The sequence below is a fragment of the Pyrus communis genome, chromosome 16, assembly GCF_963583255.1.
Source record: "Pyrus communis chromosome 16, drPyrComm1.1, whole genome shotgun sequence".
NCBI lineage: Eukaryota > Viridiplantae > Streptophyta > Magnoliopsida > Rosales > Rosaceae > Pyrus > Pyrus communis.
This window is the reverse complement of record NC_084818.1, coordinates 10,559,655-10,582,867: the sequence shown is the minus strand read 5'-3', so window position 1 is coordinate 10,582,867 and position 23,213 is coordinate 10,559,655. Positions and strand designations below refer to the sequence as shown.

The 23,213-nt window shown below is 37.6% G+C and overlaps 2 protein-coding genes across 3 annotated transcripts; one reads left to right on the top strand and one right to left on the bottom strand.

Annotated features, from left to right (window-relative positions):
* Positions 1 to 6,490: 6,490 nt before the first annotated feature.
* On the top strand, positions 6,491 to 8,886 carry LOC137719666 (uncharacterized). The gene is made up of 2 exons (XM_068458706.1): positions 6,491 to 8,396; positions 8,594 to 8,886. The coding sequence occupies exons 1-2, from the start codon at positions 6,491 to 6,493 to the stop codon at positions 8,743 to 8,745; spliced, it is 2,058 nt and encodes a 685-aa protein (XP_068314807.1). The 3' UTR covers positions 8,746 to 8,886.
* A 452-nt stretch (positions 8,887 to 9,338) lies between these two features.
* LOC137720103 (protein SUPPRESSOR OF PHYA-105 1-like) lies at positions 9,339 to 14,844 on the bottom strand. 2 transcript variants are annotated; one of them, XM_068459115.1, is made up of 9 exons: positions 14,688 to 14,844; positions 14,397 to 14,444; positions 12,587 to 13,957; positions 12,310 to 12,467; positions 11,318 to 12,122; positions 11,016 to 11,162; positions 10,595 to 10,912; positions 10,437 to 10,496; positions 9,339 to 10,161 (listed from the first exon to the last, which is right to left on the bottom strand). In XM_068459115.1, the coding sequence occupies exons 3-9, from the start codon at positions 13,910 to 13,912 to the stop codon at positions 9,970 to 9,972; spliced, it is 3,006 nt and encodes a 1,001-aa protein (XP_068315216.1). In that variant the 5' UTR covers positions 13,913 to 13,957; positions 14,397 to 14,444; positions 14,688 to 14,844; the 3' UTR covers positions 9,339 to 9,969. The 2 variants fall into 2 exon arrangements, with proteins under 2 accessions (XP_068315216.1, XP_068315217.1); XM_068459116.1 differs by lacking the exon at positions 14,688 to 14,844 and adding an exon at positions 14,575 to 14,644.
* Positions 14,845 to 23,213: the final 8,369 nt, after the last annotated feature.

Genomic DNA, 23,213 nt, shown 5'->3' with positions numbered 1-23,213 from the left:
CGGAAGTGTTTATGCTTCTTCCCTTGGTGGTTGCAAGAACGGCTTGTCCCTTGCTTGATGCCATTGATTTTGGAGGTGTGCTTTGGTTGTTGTCAACTCCGTAACCCTGCTCCTTCAACTTCTTTTGAGTTTTGGTGAGGTCACGATCTTTGTCGTTGACGGTGTTTGAAACCTTCTTTCCAAGATTTGAAGAGGAAGCAAAGTCATGCCTAGCCTTTGACATGAGTTCGTAGGCATTTGGGTTAAAGCCTTCTTCGGTCTTCTTAGTTGGAAGAGAGCTTGGTTTCACTTTGACGCCATGCTGTGCCTCCAGACGGTTGATGAGTCCGGCGGTTTGCAAGTTTTTCTCCTCTGCAGTCTTTATCAGCCTTGCAATTGTTTCCTTCATCTGAACCAGCTGTCTTTCAATGGAGGTAGTGCCGATAGTCATGACTTGTTCTTTGTTTGAAGCCATGGATTGTGCTTGAATATCTTGAACGGAGACAGAGATGAGAGGTAGAGATGATCCCACCGGGCGTGCCAAATTTGTGAACACGAAAGATTCCTTGAAACAAGAAACCAGAATAACGTGTACAAAATAATATTTTTTGTGTTTATGATTTTGGGGTTACGATCTCTCTCTAATTTGGTCCTCTGATTCTATCTTCGTAGGGTGTAGGTTTGTGGATGAGTTGTTGATCCAAAGGGCCGTCGGGGCTTGATCTAAGGATGAACAATTGATGAACGGTTGAACACTTTCTTCAAGGGCCGTCGGGGCTTGATCTTGAATAATGGTTGTGTGGATTTCTTCAAGGGCTTTTGGGCTTGATCTTGAAGGTTGATGGATGAGCGGATCTTCAAGGGCTTTTGGGCTTAGTCTTGAAGAACGATTAGATGTGTGGATTTGTTTGTGCTGTTGATCCAAGGGGCCGTTGGGGCTTGATCTTAGGATGAACGATGAACACTTTCTTCAAGGGCCGTCGGGGCTTGATCTTGAATAATGGTTGTGTGGAAGTTCTTCAAGGGCTTTTGGGCTTGATCTTGAAGGTTGATGAATGAGCGGATCTTCAAGGGCTTTTGGGCTTAATCTTGAAGAACGATTGGATGTGTGGATTTGTTTGTGCTGTTGATCCAAGGGGCCGTTGGGGCTTGATCTTAGGATGAACGATGAACACTTTCTTCAAGGGCCGTCGGGGCTTGATCTTGAAAGAGGATTTAATGAAGAATGAAGAGAGCTTTCTTGATCCTTCGGAATTCTTGGGAATTTGGATGCTTGAGAGCTTTGGAGTTTCAAAGCTTCAAGGATTTGGGGAATTCTCTTCCAATTTGGGAGTAGAGAAATGTATTTGTGAATTCCTTGATGCTTGATACCTTGATGGAGAAGCCTATTTATAGGCTTTGAGAATGAATCACCACCACAAAATATTTTTTTCCTTTCCAAGCACCATTGCCTAATTTTCCCACTTAATGCAATATTGAAATTGAAGTGGTGTAACTTATGGCCTAATTTCCCACTTAATGCAATATTGAAATTGAAGTGGTGTAACTTATGGCCTAATTTCCCACTTAATACCATTTTAAACTTGAAGTGGTCTAACTTATGGCCTAATTTCCCACTTAACACTATTTTAAACTTGAAATGTGTATGCTTTGTCATTGCCCAAAATGAGAAGAACTTGCTTTGATCCGTAATGGATTGAAGTGTGCTTGCCTTGTCATTGCCCAACATGAGAAGAAAAACTTGTTTTGATCCTCAATGGATTGAAATGTACTTGCCTTGTCATTGCCCAAAATGAGAAGAAAAACTTGTTTAGTCCTTCAAGGGTATTTCTTCCTATTTTGTTGAGTCACACGCCACGTGTACAATTTGTACAACACGTGGCGTATGCCATATATGCCTTGACACGTCAAAACTTTAATGCATTGGTGAGCATTTGTTTTACTGAAATTTCAATGTCTACAATCTTAACTTTGTGACCTTTAGAAAGTAGGTTGTGAGAATTTTACTTTTTCAGTGGTTAGTTAAATTTTACAAATTTCATCCAAGCAATCTAACAACTGATCGTAGCTGGTATTGACTTCAATCATGGAATGATTTTTATGGTGTAATAAATTCTCCTACCAAACAAACAAAATAATTTCCAATCTACTTGTGCTCTCCATATATCTCGTGGAGTTGGGCCTTCCAGTGCGTCATTATGAATCTGCAATTATTCAGAAATGTTCTCCATTAGAACGATGGTCTACTATAATCTGCAATTATGCAATTATTCGGAAAGTTATTTATACATGTAACATATTTAAGGGGTCTGATTACAATGTATGTCCCATTTAATAATACGAATTTTATACAAGATTTAAACCATTGATTTTCGAAATATTTAATGATATGTACCATAAAGGAAAATCTGAAATTTGAGCATTGGAATTGTTAGAAACTAGTGGTGGTTGAAATGAATGCTAACCATAACTGCAATGATTCAGTGCCACTAGGGTTGTGCACATTCAATGCAAAGCATTGATGTGTTTCATTAGTTATTTTCCGACTCCAATGTCCACACATTCGATCAGCGTGTGGAGTTTGAGACATGTATGGCTAGATATCTGCCAATAAATTATGAACAACTTACACAATAAAAATACATATTTCTCGTGTGGTATCAACTATTTAATGATGTGTAGACAAAAATTTGTAGATGTGATAAACATTGCAGGCTCATGCAGATTTACTATCAACGTCGTCATTGATATTGTCCTAACTTAATTACCTATTAGTATTACTAGGTGTTGAGTTTTATCATAAAAGACTTATGTGATATTAAAGGTAAAAACTCTCATAAATTGATTATTTTTGTCATATGATTGATGTGGGATCCTATTCTCCAACAAGATAGTCTTATTTTTTTAACATAAAATATCATGATAGCGATATACCCGTATAATAGAAATCTTTCTCCCTTCGATTGAGTGATCGAATGTAAGAGAGCATTCAATACATAAATGCAAACATACAATTTGTATACAAAAGTAGCTAACTCCATTCATGAAGCATAGACAAGTGGAATAAGCAAGAGATATAGGCCACAGATGGTGCCTTCACCCTCACATCATTCATGTCGGTGGTACCAGTCCGTTCTCGAATTACTATTTACACTACGGTCATGTTTGATCATTGGAATTAGATAGTTTTAGGAGGTAGGATTGGATTGCATTGGTGTTACAAACTTGGTGAAGCACGTGGTGAATTTATTTTAATGGTTAGGATCTTTCTTTTTAACTCACTACGTTATGAGGTTTAAACCGTCGTCATCTCTTTAGTAAAGATTGGCGTACAATATCAATTGTATTAAACAAAAACCATAAAATTAAATTAAACGCTTATCCTGCCCATTAATATTCAAATCTTGATATTATCGAGCTAGTAACACAACCTTTTCTACCACATGATCAAAGTGATGACCACCACACAACCATTGGCCTCAAACAAGTCAACACCAACCACATTACCCATATAGGTTTTCCGCACATGAAATCATAAATATTGTGTCACATATCACATATATGTCTTGCAACAAGTGAATACGTAATATGGTGTTATGAAGAAGGCACGCCATATGTTGTAGCATGTAGGTGAAGCAACATAAGAGTCAAACAGGGAATTGGTTGTTAAATTATAGTCAAATTGTAATTTTGGTCTCTGAACTAAAGTTTATGTCTAAAATTAATATCTAAAATATGATAAAATATGGAGCTTTAGTCATTGAGGTAAATATTGTGAGAATGTCCGTCAAAATTAAGCACGTGACACACATGTTATTAAAAGGGACATATGAGCACTTCTCCAATTTACTCCTTAAAAAGGTCTCATGTGCGTTTTTACATGCTTAATTTTGACAAAAATTATCATTAAATTGGCATGAAAGATTAATGCTCCACAATTTGTCAAATTTAAATATTAATTGTAATAGATTTTTGGGTAAATTACATAAAACTATCTCAATTATTGGGCCAATCACATTTCATACCCCATCTTTAAAACATTTCAATGTCATACATCATCTGACAAATTTGTTACAATTTCATACATTCCGTCAATTTGTTTGTCAATTCTTCCGTTAAATAGTGACGTGGCTTGAGACGGGGCATACTCTCTATTAAAAAATTAATTAAATATTAAAAACAAAAAAAAAATCATTTAATAAATTTTTTTTTGCATGGGGGACCCACCCCTTATCCCCCTCACCCTTCTTCCCCCGCTCCCGTCCCCAACCCAAAACCAGAACCACCCCAAACCTAGAACCACCCCAAACCCAGATCCCACCCATGCCAACATCCCCCCCCCCCCCCACCCTCCCCGGCAACTCATCCCACTCCCCCACTCTTCTCTTCCCTCCCCAGAAACAAACAAACTTTGAAACAAAAAAACCCAAATTTTTTTTTGCAGGTGATCGATTTCGCTGATTCCACGGTCATCCACCACCCCCCCCCCCCCCCGGCCCCTTGTGGCACGTCAATGTCGCTCCCCGCCTCCTCTTCCAAACCCCAAACCAAAACCCAGAAAAACTCGATCGAACCCGCTCTCCTTCGACCCCAGAACCCAAGCATAGTTGTCTCCCGTCCCCTAAGCGAAAACCCACAAACCCTTGATCAAAGCCTGAAGCTTTCTCCGAAATAGGCGAATTCGAAATTTAGGGTTAGAATTTGGGTGGAATTAGGGTATTTTGTTTTAAATTGGTTACATGGATTAATTTGGTGAGGGTGATGGGTGTGTAGGAGGAGGGGGGGGGGGAGGGGGAGGAGCGCCATAAGAGGGAGGTGGAGATGGAGGAAGAGAGGGCGGTAAAGGGTTCTGGTTTTAGCATTAAAGGGAGGTTGGGGGGACACGGCTAGATGGGGAAGAAAGGGTGAGGAGGATAAGTGGTGGGTCCCCCATGCAAAAAAAAAAGATTTTAATTTTTTAGTTTTTAATATTTAATTAATTTTTTAACAGAGAATGGGTCACATTTCAAGCCGCGTCACTATTTAATGGAAGAATTGACAGACAAACTGACGGAATGTATGAAATTGTAATAAATTCATAAGATGAGGTATGACATTGAAATGTTTTAAAGAAGGGGTATGAACTTATTATGACTGGCCCAATAGTTGAGGTAGTTTTATGTAATTTACCTTATATTTTTTTTATTTAATGAACCAAAACGGAAGACAGCAACCAATCTACAAATAAGTATGATATTCTTTTTAGATACAACCATATGTTTACATTTAGAGATGAGGAAGTATCTAACTCGTCATTAATGAGATTCAAAGCAAAGAATATAAAAAAAGTTCATCACTAGCCAATTAGGAAAAAAAAAAGAAGAAATTTATGGATGGAAAAAACACAAACGGATAACAGAGTAAAAGATGTCTTTAAAATAGGTTATCATATTTTACACCATGAAACCAAAAGCCATTAGACTCCTAAACTCAACACCACCATGGCTTGCACGGTTCAAATCCCCTCCGAACAAGAGGGACAGCACTAGGTTCACTCTTCAAAAATCCAAAGCAAGTGGTTTTAAGATTGGGAAATGATTTTCGCACGGTGCATGCATTGTCCTTCCTGTTTGTGTTTGTTTCGTCATTCACCACTGATTTACTCAGTCATGTGGCTAGAAACGATTGGAAAAGTAAACTAGTTACGAATTTAATTGCTTTATTATTATGAAATGCTATTTTGGTATTTTTGTTTTGGAGTTTTCTTGGGTCACGTATCACGTCTTATAAGGTCTGGTTTGATAGTTATAATTGTATTAGAACGAACTTAATAACTCTCTAAATTCAGTATACATTAACGTTATTTATTTTATTATATTTAAAAAGAAATTCAGTTAGAACGGTTAACACACTTTCTAAATTGAGAAACGGAGACATCGAAGCTGGCGGGAAATCTTGGAAGGACAACCGCACACAAACAACACTTAACATTCCCAAAATTCTTCACGTTCTAACCAAATCCAAAATTTTCCAGGAAAATCTCATTGTTTTCTTACTGATCTGCTAGGCTCGATTCGACTTTTCGCTCTGGAGTACAATTTTTCTTACCCCTTTTTTTGAGTTATTTTAACTGTATTCCACGTACTGGGTACTCTCTTTTAACTATCAGCCGGATTTGGCTGGAAGAATAATTCAAGTTGGATAATCCGGCTTTCGATTCGATTGGTTGCTGAGAAAACCTAGATGAGTATGTTTGTCTCTGCTGTTTCATCGACAAGATTTGGCAGAAACCCTCATCGTCTTCGATGTCCTTCTTCGCATTGTTGTTCTTGAAGAAGCAAAATTTTTCGGGGTTCCTTGCGGTGCAAGAAAAAACATTTTGCATGTTTGGTGGTTGACATATCCTATTCGATCGAACCATTTTTCCCTGGTTAGTCATATAATACCTCGACCATTATCATTGTTTTCTTTTTGCTTCTTTTTGTTTAATACGTTTGGTTCCATTTCAGGATCTTCGCAGTCGAATCGTGAAATGGAGCAATTTCGAAAGATCGGGGAGGATTTGGGAAGTTTAAAGGCCTTAATGGTGTTCCAAGACAACATCCAAATCAATCAGCGGCAGTGCCTTCTGCTGCTCGATATCTTCAGCTCAGCGTACGAATCAATTGCGGAGGAGATGAAACATAATCTTCGGTTTGATGAGAAGCACATGAAATGGAGGGTTCTCGAGCAGCCGCTGAGGGAGCTCCACAGGATATTCAAAGAAGCAGAAGCTTACATTCGACAATGCTTGGAAACCAAGGATTGGTGGGCTAAGGCCATCACTCTCTATCAGAACTCCGATTGCGTTGAGTTTCACATCCATAACCTACTTGCCTGCATGCCAATCGTCATTGAAGCGATTGACATTGCTGGAGAAGTTTCAGGTTGGGATCAGGATGAGATACAGAGGAAGAAAACCGTGTTTGCGGATAAGTACAAAGAAGACTACAGAGATTGGAAACTTTTCAAGTGGAGGTTTGGGAGGCAGTATTTGATTACTCAAGACTTCTGCAATAGGTTTGAATCAGCAAGCAAAGAAGATAGATGGACTCTTCAGCATAAAATCCGCGAAAAGAAACTTTCGGGTTCAACAAAGTACGGGAAACGCCTCATAGATCTCCTTTTCAAAAGCATAGACGGATCAGAGACACAGAATTTGAATGGGAAGCTCTTACCTAGTTCAATCCTGGTAGGGTCTAAGGACTACCAGGTGAGGCGGCGACTTGGGGGTGGAAGTCAGTATAAGGAGATCCTATGGTTGGGTGAAAGCTTTGCCTCAAGACATGTAATTGGAGAAGTAGAAACCTTGTTGCCAGAGATTTCTTCGTTGTCATCGCTTTCCCACCCGAACATAGTGCACTTCCTTTGTGGGTTTACGGATGAGGAAAAGAAAGAGTGTTTTCTCATTATGGAACTCATGAGTAAAGACCTCTGCAGCTACATCAAAGAGATTTGTGGCCCGCGAAAACGTCTTCCATTTTCTCTTCCTGTTGCTATTGATCTGATGCTTCAAATTGCAAGAGGAATGGAATATCTCCACTCGAAGAAAATCTACCACGGAGATTTAAATCCTAGTAATATACTTGTCAAAACACGAGGCATCCCCACAGAAGGTTACTTACAAGCCAAGGTTTCAGGGTTCGGTTTAACTTCTGTCAAAAGCCCCACACAGAAAAACACTTCAAATCAGAATGGTAGCCTACCTTTAATCTGGTATGCGCCGGAAGTTCTGGAAGAGCAAGAACAAGGAAAAAGTACTGAGAAAAAGTACTCAGAAAAGTCCGATGTGTATAGCTTTGGGATGGTTTGCTTTGAGCTTCTGACAGGGAAAGTGCCCTTTGAGGACAGTCATCTCCAAGGGGACAAGATGAGCCGAAACATAAGGGCGGGGGAGAGGCCACTGTTCCCATTCTACTCTCTTAGATATGTGACCAACCTCACAAAGAAATGTTGGCATAGTGATCCATACCAACGGCCAAGCTTCTCGTCCATTTGCAGGATTCTTCGCTATATCAAACGGTTCCTTGCAATGAATCCTGATTACAACAGCCAGCTAGACCCACCGGTTCCTATGGTAGATTACTGTGAGATTGAGTCAGGGCTTCTGAAAAAGATTCCTTCTTGGGGTACTTCTGAACCATCACCAATATCACAAATCCCATTCCAAATGTTCGTTTATAGGATTGCAGAGAGAGAAAGAACGTCTTCAAGCCTGAAGGATACTTCAGAATCGGGAAGTGACGGAGCTTCAATCTGTGGGGATGAAATTGTGGTCCCTGCAGATGATTCGTTCCCATCAACACCTGAAAGGAAGAGTTTCTCTTCGCCTGATAGCGTGAAAAAGAAACTTCCATTCTTGAAGAAATCATCAGATGTGAAAGCCAACAGACTATCAGGTTGCCCTAACCACACAACTCATTTGTTCCTGGTTATTTTTAAGACACAAATTAAACACCTACAACTTATTCACAATCATGAAAAAATAAGAGAAGGAGAGTAGTGTAGCATACAGACATGCTATGGTCAATAAGAAAACAGGATTAATTCTAATACGCACATGTGAACTGATGCGATCTTTCTTTCGGTTACACAGGAACACCAAGAGGAAGGTCCAGACCTCCACAGATGACCCCTTGTGGCCGCAGTGTTAGTCTGAGATTAGGTTCAGAAAGCCAGCTGATGGAAATGAGTCCAAGAATACGGAGAACTAAATCGGGACATGTCTCAGATTCTGAACTCTCCTAGACCTTGATATGTCACACATTGTGTCAACAATTTATCAAAGCTTCCATCTAATTTTCAGTTTGTGGATTTCTCAGACGAACATAAGAGAAGCACTGTTCAAGATAGGAACAGTTTAGCTTGCTCCGAGAAGTAAAATGTGCTCAAGAAAACAAATATCTCTGCTGACGAAAACTCAAATGTACAGAAAGAACTCTATACCAGGAGAGAGACGGAGGAAGAAGAAATTGTTTACGTCCTGAAAGTAAAGGGCAAGATTTGCAAGAGCATTGGGATTTCATTTCACAGTCAGAACAAGATATACATACACCATGAATGGGCAGAAACTCAGAGATCCTTCGCGATATCTTTACAAAGAGTCGGGTACAAACTTACGAGTTCGAGTCATATAGAGCTTACCTTTAGTACATTACATATAAAATGTGGCAGACCCTTCCAATCATGGTAGCTTGAAGGTTTGCACTCTGTAAAGGAATGATCTATTCAGGGCATCCGTCGAGCACAGTGCAGGCGAGACTTCAACAGTGATGATATCTGACAAGATATTGCCGCTTAACAGCAAGACCAAAAGACAATCAGAAATCATTTCAGCTGGGGGCGAAAAAAGAGATTGTATATATCTTTGCAAAGCATTTAGAAGAGGCACAGTTTCTATTAAAATTTAGAGTTCCAAGCATTTAGACTGATATCTGTACATTTAATAATTTCTTTAACAGGTTGATTAGGTTCTATATAACTTGAGAAATTCTTTGATAACGCCGCTCATCTACCCTTGCTAACTTCTGTCCACTTTCATAATTAACTACTCCAGGTAACGCTCCGGGAAATCAGAGGAACCTTTTAGTTAATATACAATGATCTTCAGTAACCTCCAGTTTTGGAGGCAGACCAGCTCAAACATCGCTGCTGTACCCGTGATTACATGAATGTCTGCATTCCATTCCACTCTGACATTAACGAATAGTACAAAAATGTCAGTATCAAGTTATCAACAGGTAGATTGTTTTCTTCATGAAGTTCCCTTGTCACCAGCAGCGCGTTAATTGATATCTTTTACAGTCCTATACGCATCCAGGGAGCGAATGGTTGGCTCTGTTGAATTTCTGTTCAGTGTAATCTTCAACCTGACCAGGTTCTGCTTCCAGTGCCATCCTAGCAGGACGAACAAATAAAAGAATTATGGGGACAGAAAAGATTCTTTAGATGATCGAGGGCGATTACTTTCAATCACACCATCTGCAATAATTTCAAAGTTCCACTTGAGTTGGCAGCAACAAGTATGTTAGACTTTCTTCTCCAACAGACACTGGAGACAAACTGCCCGCTGTAATCACCAACCTCCCTTCCAGAAACAGGATCAATTGATCCAAATTTGTGTGAAGTGATGGGCATCGGTAGACTTCTGTAATAACTATAAACCTGTAAAGGGAAAAGCACAGAGAGCGGAACAATTATAATTAGTTAAAATTGGAGCAAGCGTTGGAAGGTTTCTCATTTGTCAGGGATTATTCACTTAGGAACATATCTTTTTGAAAAATCCTACACTACGCAGGCCCTTCGCCATCACATGCTCATTCCAATACAACATGACACGATAAAGGGTATGGCTAGAGGATGCTTCAAACACCAACCCATTATTGAAAAATATTAATTCATATCCGGAGGACAAAACTTGAAGATAAACAAATTCGTACCTCGTTAGTTTCTGATCCACATGCTATGTATCCATCCGAAACAGATAAACCCACGAAATTCTGAAAAGACAAGATGTGGCGAGTTAGAACTACAGATAAATGCTATGCAAAACATGAAAAATGCTGAGAAAGTCGTATGTCCAGAGTAATTAGCCAACCTTCTCATTAGTGTGACCACTAAATGTTAAGCTGCAGGCATTGGGAGACAATCCGGTTGATGTAGATTGGTTAAGATCCCAAAGCTTCAGAGTGTTGTCTGTAGATGCAGAAACAAGGGTTTCCGCATCTACAAACTTTACATAGCTAACAGCTTTTCCATGACCAGGTAAAGTGCACCAAGGGATTCTAGTATTCCGAAGATCATAGCCATAAATTTTGTAATCAGCGGATCCAAAAACCACGAGATTAGAAGAGCAAGCAGAGAACTGAACACAACATACATTGGCAGCATTCTGGATTGTGTCTGTTGATTTTTTCTGCATAAACAGATGAAAAAGTTTCAGAAAGATAATCGAGGTCATGAAGATGAAAATATCTTGCATGGTAAGGTGAAATTCAGAAACATATACGAGAGCATACATCATTAGTGCTCCATAGTTTCACTGTACAGTCATCACTTCCACTAGCAAACTTCTTTGGGTCAGCTTGAGAGAATTCGACACACCAAGCCCTCCTTTGGTGCTCTACATACTGAGAAAATCCTTGACCAGTAGTTGCATCCCACATCTGAATGAAGACAAATGAACACGGCATTTTTGATTCGTAAATAAAACAGGATGGTGACTTAAAAGATCGCACAGGCATGCATGATTCGATTTATGTCTGAATTTACATAATTTTACGTGCTATTAGGCAGAAAATTTGTGGTAAAAAACACACACCTGTACGACTCCATCATAATCCGATGAAGCCAGATAGTTCTTAAAATAGTTGTTCCAGCAAACGCAGCTCAGCTTAGATTTGTGTGGCATTTCAACTACAGGATAATGGATATCCAAAGAATTGTCTACAAGCGAATCAAAATCAAAGATCTTAATTTTCTTTGAAACTCCAGCAGTAGCAATGTACTCCTCATCACGGTCGAAACTCAAACAGCAAATCACATTGCTAGAGTTTAGAAGATCTCTGTTTCTTGATGTCCCACATACTTCAAACTTGCTAAAGCGAGAAAACTTGGCTAAACCATCAAAAAAGGCTCCAAGCCGATCACCTGATTTCTGGTTGGTGCTTGAATCCTGACTACCATTTCGCACATGAAGCCAACTGTATCGATTGTTTAACACCTCCTTATCAGAGCGTGCTACTGGAGCAGTTTTCTTTAGCCTCATCTGGGATCTTGTGGAAGCATAAGCATCCCCTAACTGGTTGATATTCTTCATCAATTGCGTCTCAATCATATTTGACACTGAACCCTGTTCTCTGTTGCTATGAAATTCCTTGTGTGCTAAGGAAACATCTGAGGATATTCCTAATAAGGACCTCCCTCCAAACTTGTTTATATCTTCTTCTAAGCATCTTATATCTTCAACTAACCTAGAGGCATGACCTTGCTTCTTGTCTTTTAATGAGCTGAGAAAACCAAGTAATGCCTCTGATTCTGCATCAAAATCATCAGCAGATTTTGAGAAATCATCACAAGAAGCCGATTCTTGTTTTCCACCCATCAGTTCAGACTGCAGGATCTCTCTGCAGCACATGGGAAAATAAGAACTTCAAAATTTGGCCATTAAACATAAATAAGGGACATACCTTCAGGTCAACATCCACTATATGATTAATATTGTAATGCTACCAAAGTACCGATTTTTCATACTTATGGCAGTTAATAAAAATAGCAGAAGGCAGTAATTTAGAGAACTGCAGATGGTGATACCTAGTTGTTGGACGAGACAAAGGTTCAGGATGGAGAAGCCATAAGCAAAAGCCAGCTCCGAGTGGATTTTGAGAAAGAAAACTTGGTGGCAGAATCCGATCGTGCAAATCCCACATCAATGCGGAATGCACCTCCCATGAGTCACAGAGACACAACAACTGTCATGAACAGGCTAAACAAGTCAAATAACCCGGAAGACAGAACAATTGAAGTCAAAAGCAAAAAATAAACAGTTCAAAAAAAGAACTCGTCGAAACAGTGGAAAATATCTTCTCACCTCAAAAAGAAGGACCCCAAGGGCATAGACATTTGAAGAAAGCGTGCAACCTCTCTCACTGAACTCCTCCGGACTGGTATACCACTTTTCTTCCAACTGAACAATTACAGAAGTTGACCCTTGCTGTACTGCAACCAATTTATTTTGGTAGCTTGAATTCATTCGGAACTGGAGTTCACCAAACTCAATTTTTTTTGGACCAGCTATGAAATATTCGTCCTCATTACCTTCACTCATTTTTATCTGTGTTCCACCTAAAATACGTTCAGCATCTGCATCTACATCCTGCTCGGATTGCCTTTTGTTAATCAAATCTTGGTTCACAATACTGATTGGTTCTCTGATGGCTGATGCACCTGTGTATTTAATCTCATTTGATGGCAACAAAATGAAGCGCGATGGTCGTAAGTCTTGCAAGGGAACACCCTGAGAGTGTGCAAAATCAACCAACTCCACAATCTGCCTAAATATGAGCAGCCTTTCAGCTACATCGACTTTGTGACTCCCAGGTTTAAGCCACTCCCTCAAGCTGATCCCATAACTGCTAGATTTTGTGCCAGACTGATTTTTCACATGTGAAGAAAGCCGATCATTGTTGGCATTTGCTTTCAACTCTGCATCACTAGCTACCTCAGAACCAATATGGGGCTTTAAATCATTCTGGCCCACAACCTGACTACCAAAACCACCATAAGGTTCTGGAAATTTACTGATTGTTTTTCCCTTTGACATTTCCTTTACAAGTAACTGAGAATTGCTATTTGTAGATTGGGTCTTCAGTCGCTTCTTGGCAATACTAAGCATATTGTTTGACATAATCTTGCTGTCCTCAGCCCTTAAATACGCAGACAGTTTATCCGCCTCCTGCTCAGAGTAATTGCTTGACAATGGCTTCAGACTCCTTACGCGAGGAGACATTTCTCTAAGCTCGCCTCTTACTCTCAACAGATTCTGATCATTGCCAAGTGAAGTAGAATCTCCGCGAAAATTCTTACTTCTGAAACCTCGTGCTACTGCCGGATCTGGGTCTTGCCAACATTCTTGACTAGAACCTGAGTCTGGTTTCCTATAACGTTTCAATTTTAATTCTTCCACCACCTGCCCCATGCCATTTGCAGACCAGCGGGGCTCAAATCCAGATGAAGAAGTTACACATCTACTCAAATCCTTGCCCTCCATTGTGGACACCACCGGTGACTCAGGCAGATTTTGACCCTCCAGTGCTACATTGTGAAAAGGATCAACCTCCTTTGGCTTGAGCTTTTCATTCCTTACTGCTACACGATTTGCAGCCATGTTATCGACGAAGTTCTCAATACCATCCATCTTTCACTTCAATCAATGGAGATTAATAATTTGTTGTGAAGTGGCCTACTCATGTCACAATAAAAATGAATGAATCAATGACAAGGATCATGAATTAATCCATAAACTCATCTTTTAAATAGGAAGAACATAAAACACATCTCTAATTACCTAAATTAGGAAAAATTAATAGAACAACTAATTCTGGAAAAACAAAGATACCATCTTGGCAACCCAAAAAGAGAGCATAAAGTGCCTAAAACCCAAAATTACAATCTCATGAAACAACAGAAAAATAATGAGTTAAATCAAGTTAATCAGCATAATTTAATTTGTAGTTAACATCATCATATCTAGCATCGTTCAAAATAAAATAACACATGCTTCATCAAAGTAGCAATACAGAATCTAAACAAGTTAATCAAATTCCAAACAATATTACAAAAAATTAACCAAAACCCATTAATCTTAATCAGATTTCAAACCAAAAAAGAAAAGGCATTACCATTGAATCAAGCTCCAGACTGTTCAACAATGCCAGCAAGCTAACCCCCTGCAAGCTCAGAACAGAGATGCATAAAAAACTTCTCTCAAATAATATTTTTTAAAAAATAAAAACTACAAAAAGTGGAAAATTTATATAAAACTCTAATCTAAAATCTTTTGCGCGGTAACAGGAGGACCTTGATTAAATTTTATCAAGTTGAACATAATTTGAAAACTTTCTAGTTAATATGATCATGATATCAAATTATATTTTTGTGTATTTTACACTTGAATTTGGAGCTTTTGGTACCTTTTGTGTTGCTTGTTTCGAATTTCAGAGGGGCTTTTTGCAAATTGCAGTCTGTGGCCAAGAAAGCTACAACCACGATACTTTTTCCTCTCTGCAAAATTTGTGAACGAGACCGATTCGTTAAGTCGGTTGTTTTCTGCGGAGATGTGTACACAGAAGTGGGCATAGACTTGGGTTTTATTACCGATTGCAACGTGTTGAGAGTTTTTGTGCTTACATGAGCAACTGCGGCAATTAGCTAGTGATGCAAGTAACGTTTTTTACCTCCTTTTTCTTTCCCAAATTAGGTCTAACCGTCTTAAGCATGTGACAATTTGTTTTTATCAATGTGGGATGATGTATTCGGAATTGGAACCTTTCAAAACTAAGAACGATGTAAGGTGTGAGTTGTCAATGCAATATGTCTTTATTAGTTTAGTGTTGAGAGCACAACACTTGGAGATATAGACGTAGCACAAGTAAGAATGAACGAGGTAAGAATTCAACAGTATATAGGAAAGGAGAGCAATGTTGTACACCAATGTAGGATGAGGTATTCAAAAATGGAACCTTTCAACATAAAGAATGAGATTGAGTGTAAGTCGTCAAAGTAGTCTATATTTAGTTTAGTGTTGATAGCACAACACTTAAAGATATAGATATAGCACAATAGAGATGAATGAGATAAGAATTCAACAATATATAGGAAAGAAGAGCAATGTAGTACAACAATGTGGTATGAGGTATTCAGAATTGGAACCTTTCAACACTAAGAACAAGGAGTATAAGTCGTCAAAATAGTCCGTCTTTATCTAGTTTAGTGTTGACAACACAATACTTAAAGATATAGGTGTAGCACAAGTAGGGATGAACGAGATAAGAATTCAACATATAGGAAATGAGGGCAATGTAGTACACCAGTGTGGTATGAGATATTCAAATCGGAACCTTTCAACACTAAGGACGAGGTAAAGTGTAAGTCGTCAAAGTAGTCTGTCTTCATTTAGTTTAGACATGCCAACACTTAGAGCTATAGGTGTAGCACAAGTAATGAGATTGAGATAAGAATTCAACAATATATAGGAAAGGAGAGCAAAGTAAATTAAGTAATACCAATGTGGGATGAGATTCAAAATTGAAACCTTTCAAAACTACAAACGTGGTAGACTGAAAGCCGTCAAAATAGTTTGTCTTCATTAGTTTAGTGTTAATAGCACAACACGTTAGAGTATCAATCTTCTCTAATAAAGTGAGCCAAATTATTTTTAAAATAACAACTGGTTAGTATATATAGCGTAAGGGATAGACACAATTCCAATTCGATTCCACGTCTTAGATATCAAATTGCACACTAAACCATTGTAACATCATATCAATGTTGTTTAGACCTTAAACTTGTAACTTGATCAAACCAAATAAGAAGTGACCAATTTCGTTCAGTTGTTTTCTTTAATATTTTAATTTGGTTTCATTTATGCGGTTTCTAATTAGATTAAACTGAAGTTATTCAACTAATCGAAGCATCTGAGTTTCGTATTAAAGTTACACGTTTTTGTTGGATGTTAGACTCTAATCCAACGGCTAATAGGTCAACATAGTTAATAAGGATTGATGTGGAATGTAAGTACGATTAGGGTTTAGTTATAAGCTATAACTTGGACTCCAAGTAAGATATATAATCCGGTTATAATTGGAGAATAAGGGCTCTTGATACTATCCTATTAGGACTAAGATTTGGTAGATTGTATCCTTGTACAATAAGGAATTCTAGTGCTTGATTATGGGAATGTGCACTAGAGTTGTAATAGTATAAATACCAAGGGAAGGTCCATGCATACACCACCCAAACACATACTTAGAGAACTCCCAATAGGTTCACGTAATACAGTCGTGGTGAGTGTGCAGAAGATCCTTCTCTAGTTCTAGGTGCTTTGGTGTGCTAGCTGCAGCTTCAGTTCTAGCTGTGCATTGAAGGATGTCTTCACAAGATTAGTACAATGGTGTTTTAATATTACATAAATGTATTAAGTCTAATAGTTGGTATCAGAGCCAACGTTTGTGCAATTAAAATCCATAAAGAATAAACGTACATCATGCATGCAAGTTCAAAGGCATGTGAATGAACTGATATTTTGCTCAAGATTTGATCCTGGTTTTCCGCAGCTATATTTAATAATTGCATATGATGTCTGATTACATATTCATGCATCTTTGTAAAAATCACGACTGGGTTTAAGAACTGAGTTATATATGCTTAACTTCATATACTGCAAACAAGTACCATGATGACTTCTTGTACCAGACACGCATTCACATAAACCCTAGAACTATCAATTTTAGCATAACTGGTATAAGGATTAATTTTGGCCTATATAAAACTTAAAGAATTGTTTGCTTCAGAATCTTGATTGTTGAGCAAGTTAATGATCGAAAGTTTTAAGGTTCATAACATGCTGAAAGTTATAATTTGATCAATATTTTTTGAGATGTAATTGGATGAATGGAATACAACAAATTCATTTCAATCATTCAAGAATTGCTAAAATTTCAAGGTCTGATTGATCAGCTTGTGTCAGTAGCCATAACAATAAGGTTATATTCCTAAATAAAGGTGTGACTAATCTATATTGGTTCGGTTACTAATAGCTCAGTGGAAGAATGTAAGATGCATGAGCTGTGAAAGTTAATTACCCAACAAAGGTGGATGGCTTTCATGTTATACCATTACTTATGCAACTTATATACTTTGCATTGATATTGATTAAACTTGAATGCCAAACAAAGGTTGAGTTGTTTCAGTTATACCAAATATAGAGTCTTGAATGCTTATTTTTGTTTGAAAATCTTTCAGTAATTAGCTCCCTGAATTCAATTCAAATACTCAATGGAACCAACTATAAGAAGTGGAGGCAAGATATTGAAATAGCTCTAGGGCTCATGGATTTCAATTTAGCTCTAAGAAAGAGTGAACCAGCTAAGCCTGCTAATGATGCAACTGTAGACAAGAAGAATGAATATGAAAAATGGGTTAAGGCTAACAGAATGGCGCTGCTGGTAATCAAAAGATCGATGTCTAACCTAGTTTGAGGAGCAATCATTGAGTCAGATAATGTTAAGGCATATCTTGACTCCATAGAAGCCAAGTTCAAGGAATCTGAGAACGCTAAAATTGGAACCCTTATAAACACCCTTATAACCACTAAGTACCTTGGTGGTAATGTGAGAGAGCACATTCTCTCAATGGTTGATGTAGCTGCAAAGTATAATGCATTTAACATTAAGATTGATGATCCCTTTCTAGTTCATCTCGCCCCAAATTCCTTACCCCCTGAGTATTGAAGAGTACTTACGTAGCTTGGAAAGAAAAATGGGACTTGAACAAGCTAATTGCCATCTGTGTGCATGAAGAGCAGAACATTCGCCAATATAAGAACAAGAAACAAGTCAATGCAGTACAACATGTTGATCTTGCATATCCTTCAAGTGAGAGAAATAACCCTCCACAAAGAAACAACAATAAAGGTGCTTGAAGGGTTAATAGGGGTCACAACCATTTAAAAGTTAATAGGGTTGTTGGTATAAAGTGTTTCTTCTATAAAAAGGTTGGACATCAGAATAAGGAATGCATTAGGTATAAACGTTGGAAGGAAAATAAAGAAAGCAAGAAAAACAAAGGTATGGTACAGAAAATTTCAATTTGTTTTGAATCAAATTTAATTGAGGTATCTTATGATACCTGGTGGCTTGATACTAGTGCGACAATTCATGTACAAATTCATTGTAGGGGTACATTAGTAAGAGGGTGTCAAACAAGGATGAGGTGTCAGTGTTCGTGGGCAATAGAGCTAAAGTTGCAGTATAGTTCATTAGAGTAGTTAGACTTGAATTATTTTATGGCTTTTTGCTAGATTTGGTTGATGTTGCTTGTATACCTTCCATGAGAAGGAATTTAGTTTCAGTTAGTAGGCTTGTTAAATCAAAGTTTAAATTTGATATTAATGAGATTGGTTTTTCAATATTTCGAAGTTTTAAGCTAATTGGTGACAGAGTGTTGACTGGTGATATGTTCAAGTTTAACTACAATATACCAATAAGTGTAGTTAACACAATAGGGCACAAACGACACCTCATCCAAGTTGTGGCACAAGAGATTAGGGCATATTTCTAGAGAGAGAAAGCAAAGATTGGCTAGAGAACAAATCCTGCCGTCACTAAATTATAGTGATTTCGAAATTTGTACCAACTGCATTAAGGGAAAATTGATAAACAAGAAAATGAAATGTTCAACTAGAAGTAAAAAGCTGCTGGAACTAATCTACACAAACATTTATGGTCCTTTCCCAACACAAACACATGATGGCTACAAGTATTTCATCACATTTACATATGATTTTTCTAGGTTTGGGTATGGATACTTGTTAACTGAGAAATCTAGTGCCTTTGTTGCTTTCAAAATTTATAAAGCAGAAGTAGAGAATGAATTAGACTGCAAAATCAAGGTAGAAGGTCTGATAGAGGTGGAGAGTACTAAGGAATTTAGTGAGTCTGGTAGGCAGCCTGGTGTCTTTGCAGTGTTTCTGTAAGAGCATGGAATCGTTGCTCAATACACCAATCATGGGACCCCTGAACAAAATAGAGTTAGTGAAAAAAGAAATAGGACATTGATTGAAACGGTAAGAAGCATGATGAGTAATTCGAAGTTACCTACTTTTCTTTAGGGAGAAGCAATAAAAAATGCAAATTACTTGCTGAATAAGGTCCCTAGCAAGTTTGTTCCTAAGACACCATTCGAATTGTGGACTAACAGAAAACCAATGCTAAATCACTTGAGAATTTGGGGATGTATAGCAGAAGCAAGAGCATACAATCCAATTAAGAAGAAGCTAGACCCTAGAACAATTACATGCTTCTTTGTAGAGTATCCAGAAAGAACTAAAGGTTACAGTTTTATTGGCCCAATCATACCTTAAGGTTCATTGAAACTGGAAAAGCCAAGTTCATTGAAGAAGTTAAAGATGATCAATGGGTAGAGAATCTTGACTGAAATGAAGATACCACAGCATTGCAAGATGAAAACCTAGGTGATGTTGTGAAAGATGAAGTTGTTGTGCCAATGAACATATTAAAGAACCAATATAGGCTGCTCAAGAAGAAGAAATGGTTGCAAAATAACCTGCGCAGTTGAACAGTGCACTAGATATCCAAGAAATGCACATTGAACATGTGCAAATGGAAACCAGAAGATCCACTTATGCAATAAAGCTTGCAATCTCATATGACTTCCTTGTGTATCTACAAGAAGCTGAGTTTAATAGTAAAGAAGAAAATCCATTAAACTCAAGACAACAATTGAGAGTCCAAATAATGCACATTGACAAGAAGCTATGCAATCAGAATTGGATTCAACAGATAAAAATAAAGTGTGGTAGTTAGTTAAGCTTCCGCAATGATGTAAACCAATAGGTTGCAAGTGGGTTTACAAGACCAAGAGAGACTCAAAGGGTGATATTGAAAGATACAAAGCTAGACTTGTAACAATGGGTTATACTCAACAAAAATGAGTTGATTATAATGAACATTCTCTCCAGTCCCTACAAAAGACTTTTTAAAGTGATCATGGCACTAGTAGCTCACTTCAATTTATTTCTGCATCAAATGGTTTGTGAAGACTGCATTCTTGAATGGAAATCTTGAAGAAAAGATCTAGATGAAGCAACCAGAGGGTTTCATTCAAGAGGGAGAGAGCGTTTGGTCTGTAAAATTAACAAGTCCATTTATGGATTGAAACAGGCCTCGAGATAGTGGTATTTGAAGTTTGATGAGGTTGCTTCATCACATGGTTTCGAATAGAGCCCTAGTGATTAATGTGTTTACATGAAAAGGAATGGAAACTATTTTATCTTTCTCATTCTTTACGGAGATGACATATTATTAGTATGCAATAATGCATCATTGTTGAATGACACCAAGAGATTTCTGTCAAAACACTTTGAGATGAAAGATATGGGAGAAACAGCTTTTGTTCTCGGGATTTAGATCACAGGGGATCGAAGTAAAGGGCTACTTGGTTTATCACATATAACATTTATTGAAAAAGTATTAAAAGGTTCAATATGGAAGACTTAAATGGATGTGATGTTCTAATGAAAAAGGAAGATAAGCTTAGTAAAGATCAGTGCCCCAAAATTTAGTTTAAGAGAAAAGAAATGGCTAGCAAGCTTTATGCTTCTCTAGTTGGGAGTCTCATGTATGCACATGTATGTACCAAACCTAATATTGCATATGCCATTAACATACTGGGAAGGTTTCAGTCTAATCATGGTAATGTACACTAGATAATTGCTAAGAAAGTTTCAAGATGCCTGCAAAGAACTAAAGAGTACCAACTAGTATACAAAAGGGATTCAAGACTTGAACTAGGAGGTTATAGTGACTCAGATTTTGCAGGCTCTCTTGATTCACTTAAGTCAACTTCAGGTTATATATCCATGTTGGCAAATGGGGCAATGTCATGGAAGAGTGTGAAACAAGATACTGTTGCCACTTCTACCTTGCAAGCTGAGTTTGTAGCTTGTTATGAAGCTACATCACAAGCTATATGGTTGAGAAATTTTATCAGCAGTCTCGAGATTATGGATTCCATAGCAAAGCCTATTCAAATTTGGTGTGATAATAAAGCTGTTGTCTTTTATTCTAAAAATAATAAAAGGTCTCTTAGAACTAAGCACTTGAACACTAAATATGCATTGACAAGGAAGAAGGTGTAGTCTGGAAAAGTCAAGGTTGATTACATTGACACTCATGTGATGCTTGCTAATCCACTTACTAAGGTATTGCCTAATGCAGTTTTTCATAAGCATGCAATTAATATGGGAGTGACTGCAACCCTAGATTTGTTAAACTAGTGGGAGTAATAATAATAATATGTGTTTTAGTTATCAATAGTAGTTGATATTGAGATTGATTTTATATTTCATTAGTTACTGCAGTTGTTTGAATTGAAGGTTGAATAAAAAGAGGTTGTTTCAATGATCAATTACATTGTTTTTTATATGGTTTTAATTTTATTTTCACATTGAAAGGAAAAGGTTGTAAAAATGTTATAAGCAACTGTTTTTTATTTATTTTATTTTATACATTAATGTATCAGCAAAGGGTTATTAGCTGCAATTGGATATGTCATAAGGTTGCTTGACATATGAACTCAGTTTTCACAAAAGTATATATAAGTTGTTCTACTTGAAAGCTTCATAGGAAGCATTAGACAGTCAGGTATAAGGTTGATTAAATGGACCTGGAAGTGATGGAGTCAATGCTTTTGACTCATGGTTTGTTATGCACTTCTGTATCAAGTCTGTGATTAATTGCTTCATGTAAGTCAAGTGTATGTAAAGAGCTTACTCAGTGATTATAAAAGGTCATGGACACTTTTCTTGTTCATAGTCTTCGATAGTTCTGAGTAAGTAGCCCTTGCTTGATAAAAGTATACAAGAAGCTTTATAGCTTAACTAAATCCATTAGCCAATAAAGAATCATGCTTAAATATTCATTAAAGTTCTTTCTTGAATTAGCTATTTGACGAGAGAATTTTGGATGTTAAACTCTAATCCAACGGCTAATAGATCAATATAGTTAATAAGGATTGATGTGGAATGTAAATACGATTAGGGTTTAGTTATAAGCTATAGCTTGGACTCCAAGTAAGATATATAATCCGGTTATAATTGGAAAATAAGGGCTCTTGATGCTATCCTATTAGGACTAAGATTTTGGTAGATTGTATCCTTGTACAATAAGAAATTCTAGTGCCTGATTATGGGAATGTGCACTAGGGTTATAATAGTATAAATACCAAGGGAAGGTCCCTGCATACACCACTGAAACACATACTTAGAGAACTCCTCATATATTCGCGTAATACAGTCATGGTGAGTGTGCAGAAGATCCATCTCTAGTTCTAGGTGCTTTGGTGAGCTAGCTGCAGCTTCAGTCCTAGATGTGCATTGAAGGATGTCTTCACAAGGTTAGTACAATGGTGTTTTAATATTACATGAATATATTAAGTCTTGTTGTAGGCATAATTTACTGAATGATTATGGAGGCCAGAGAGAGAGGGAAGGTGTGGCAATAGTAGAGAGAAAGAGAGAGTTGTGTAATTGTGGATGTGTTCTATTTCACCTCATTGTGCCTTTATTTATAGTAGTAAGGAAGATTAATTCCTTACCCTTTAGGATTACAACTCTTAATAGGTAATCAACTCCTAATAGGAATATACGAGATATCCTTAGATCTACTTGGATTTACACAATCACATTCCTAATCTAATAGGACTGCAACACTCACCCTTGAGTGTGTAAAAACTCAAGTAAATGACGCATCAAGTCTTCAATGATGAAGTAAGTACAGTTGATGAAGTCATCGACACAATAAGCAAATACAAGTCTCAAAGCAACGGAAGAATGCATAAAAAGTAAAACTCACAAAACCTCGCTATGGTAAAACCCAAGGTAGGAGAAAAACCCATAGACCAAGGAGAAAAGTGAGAAG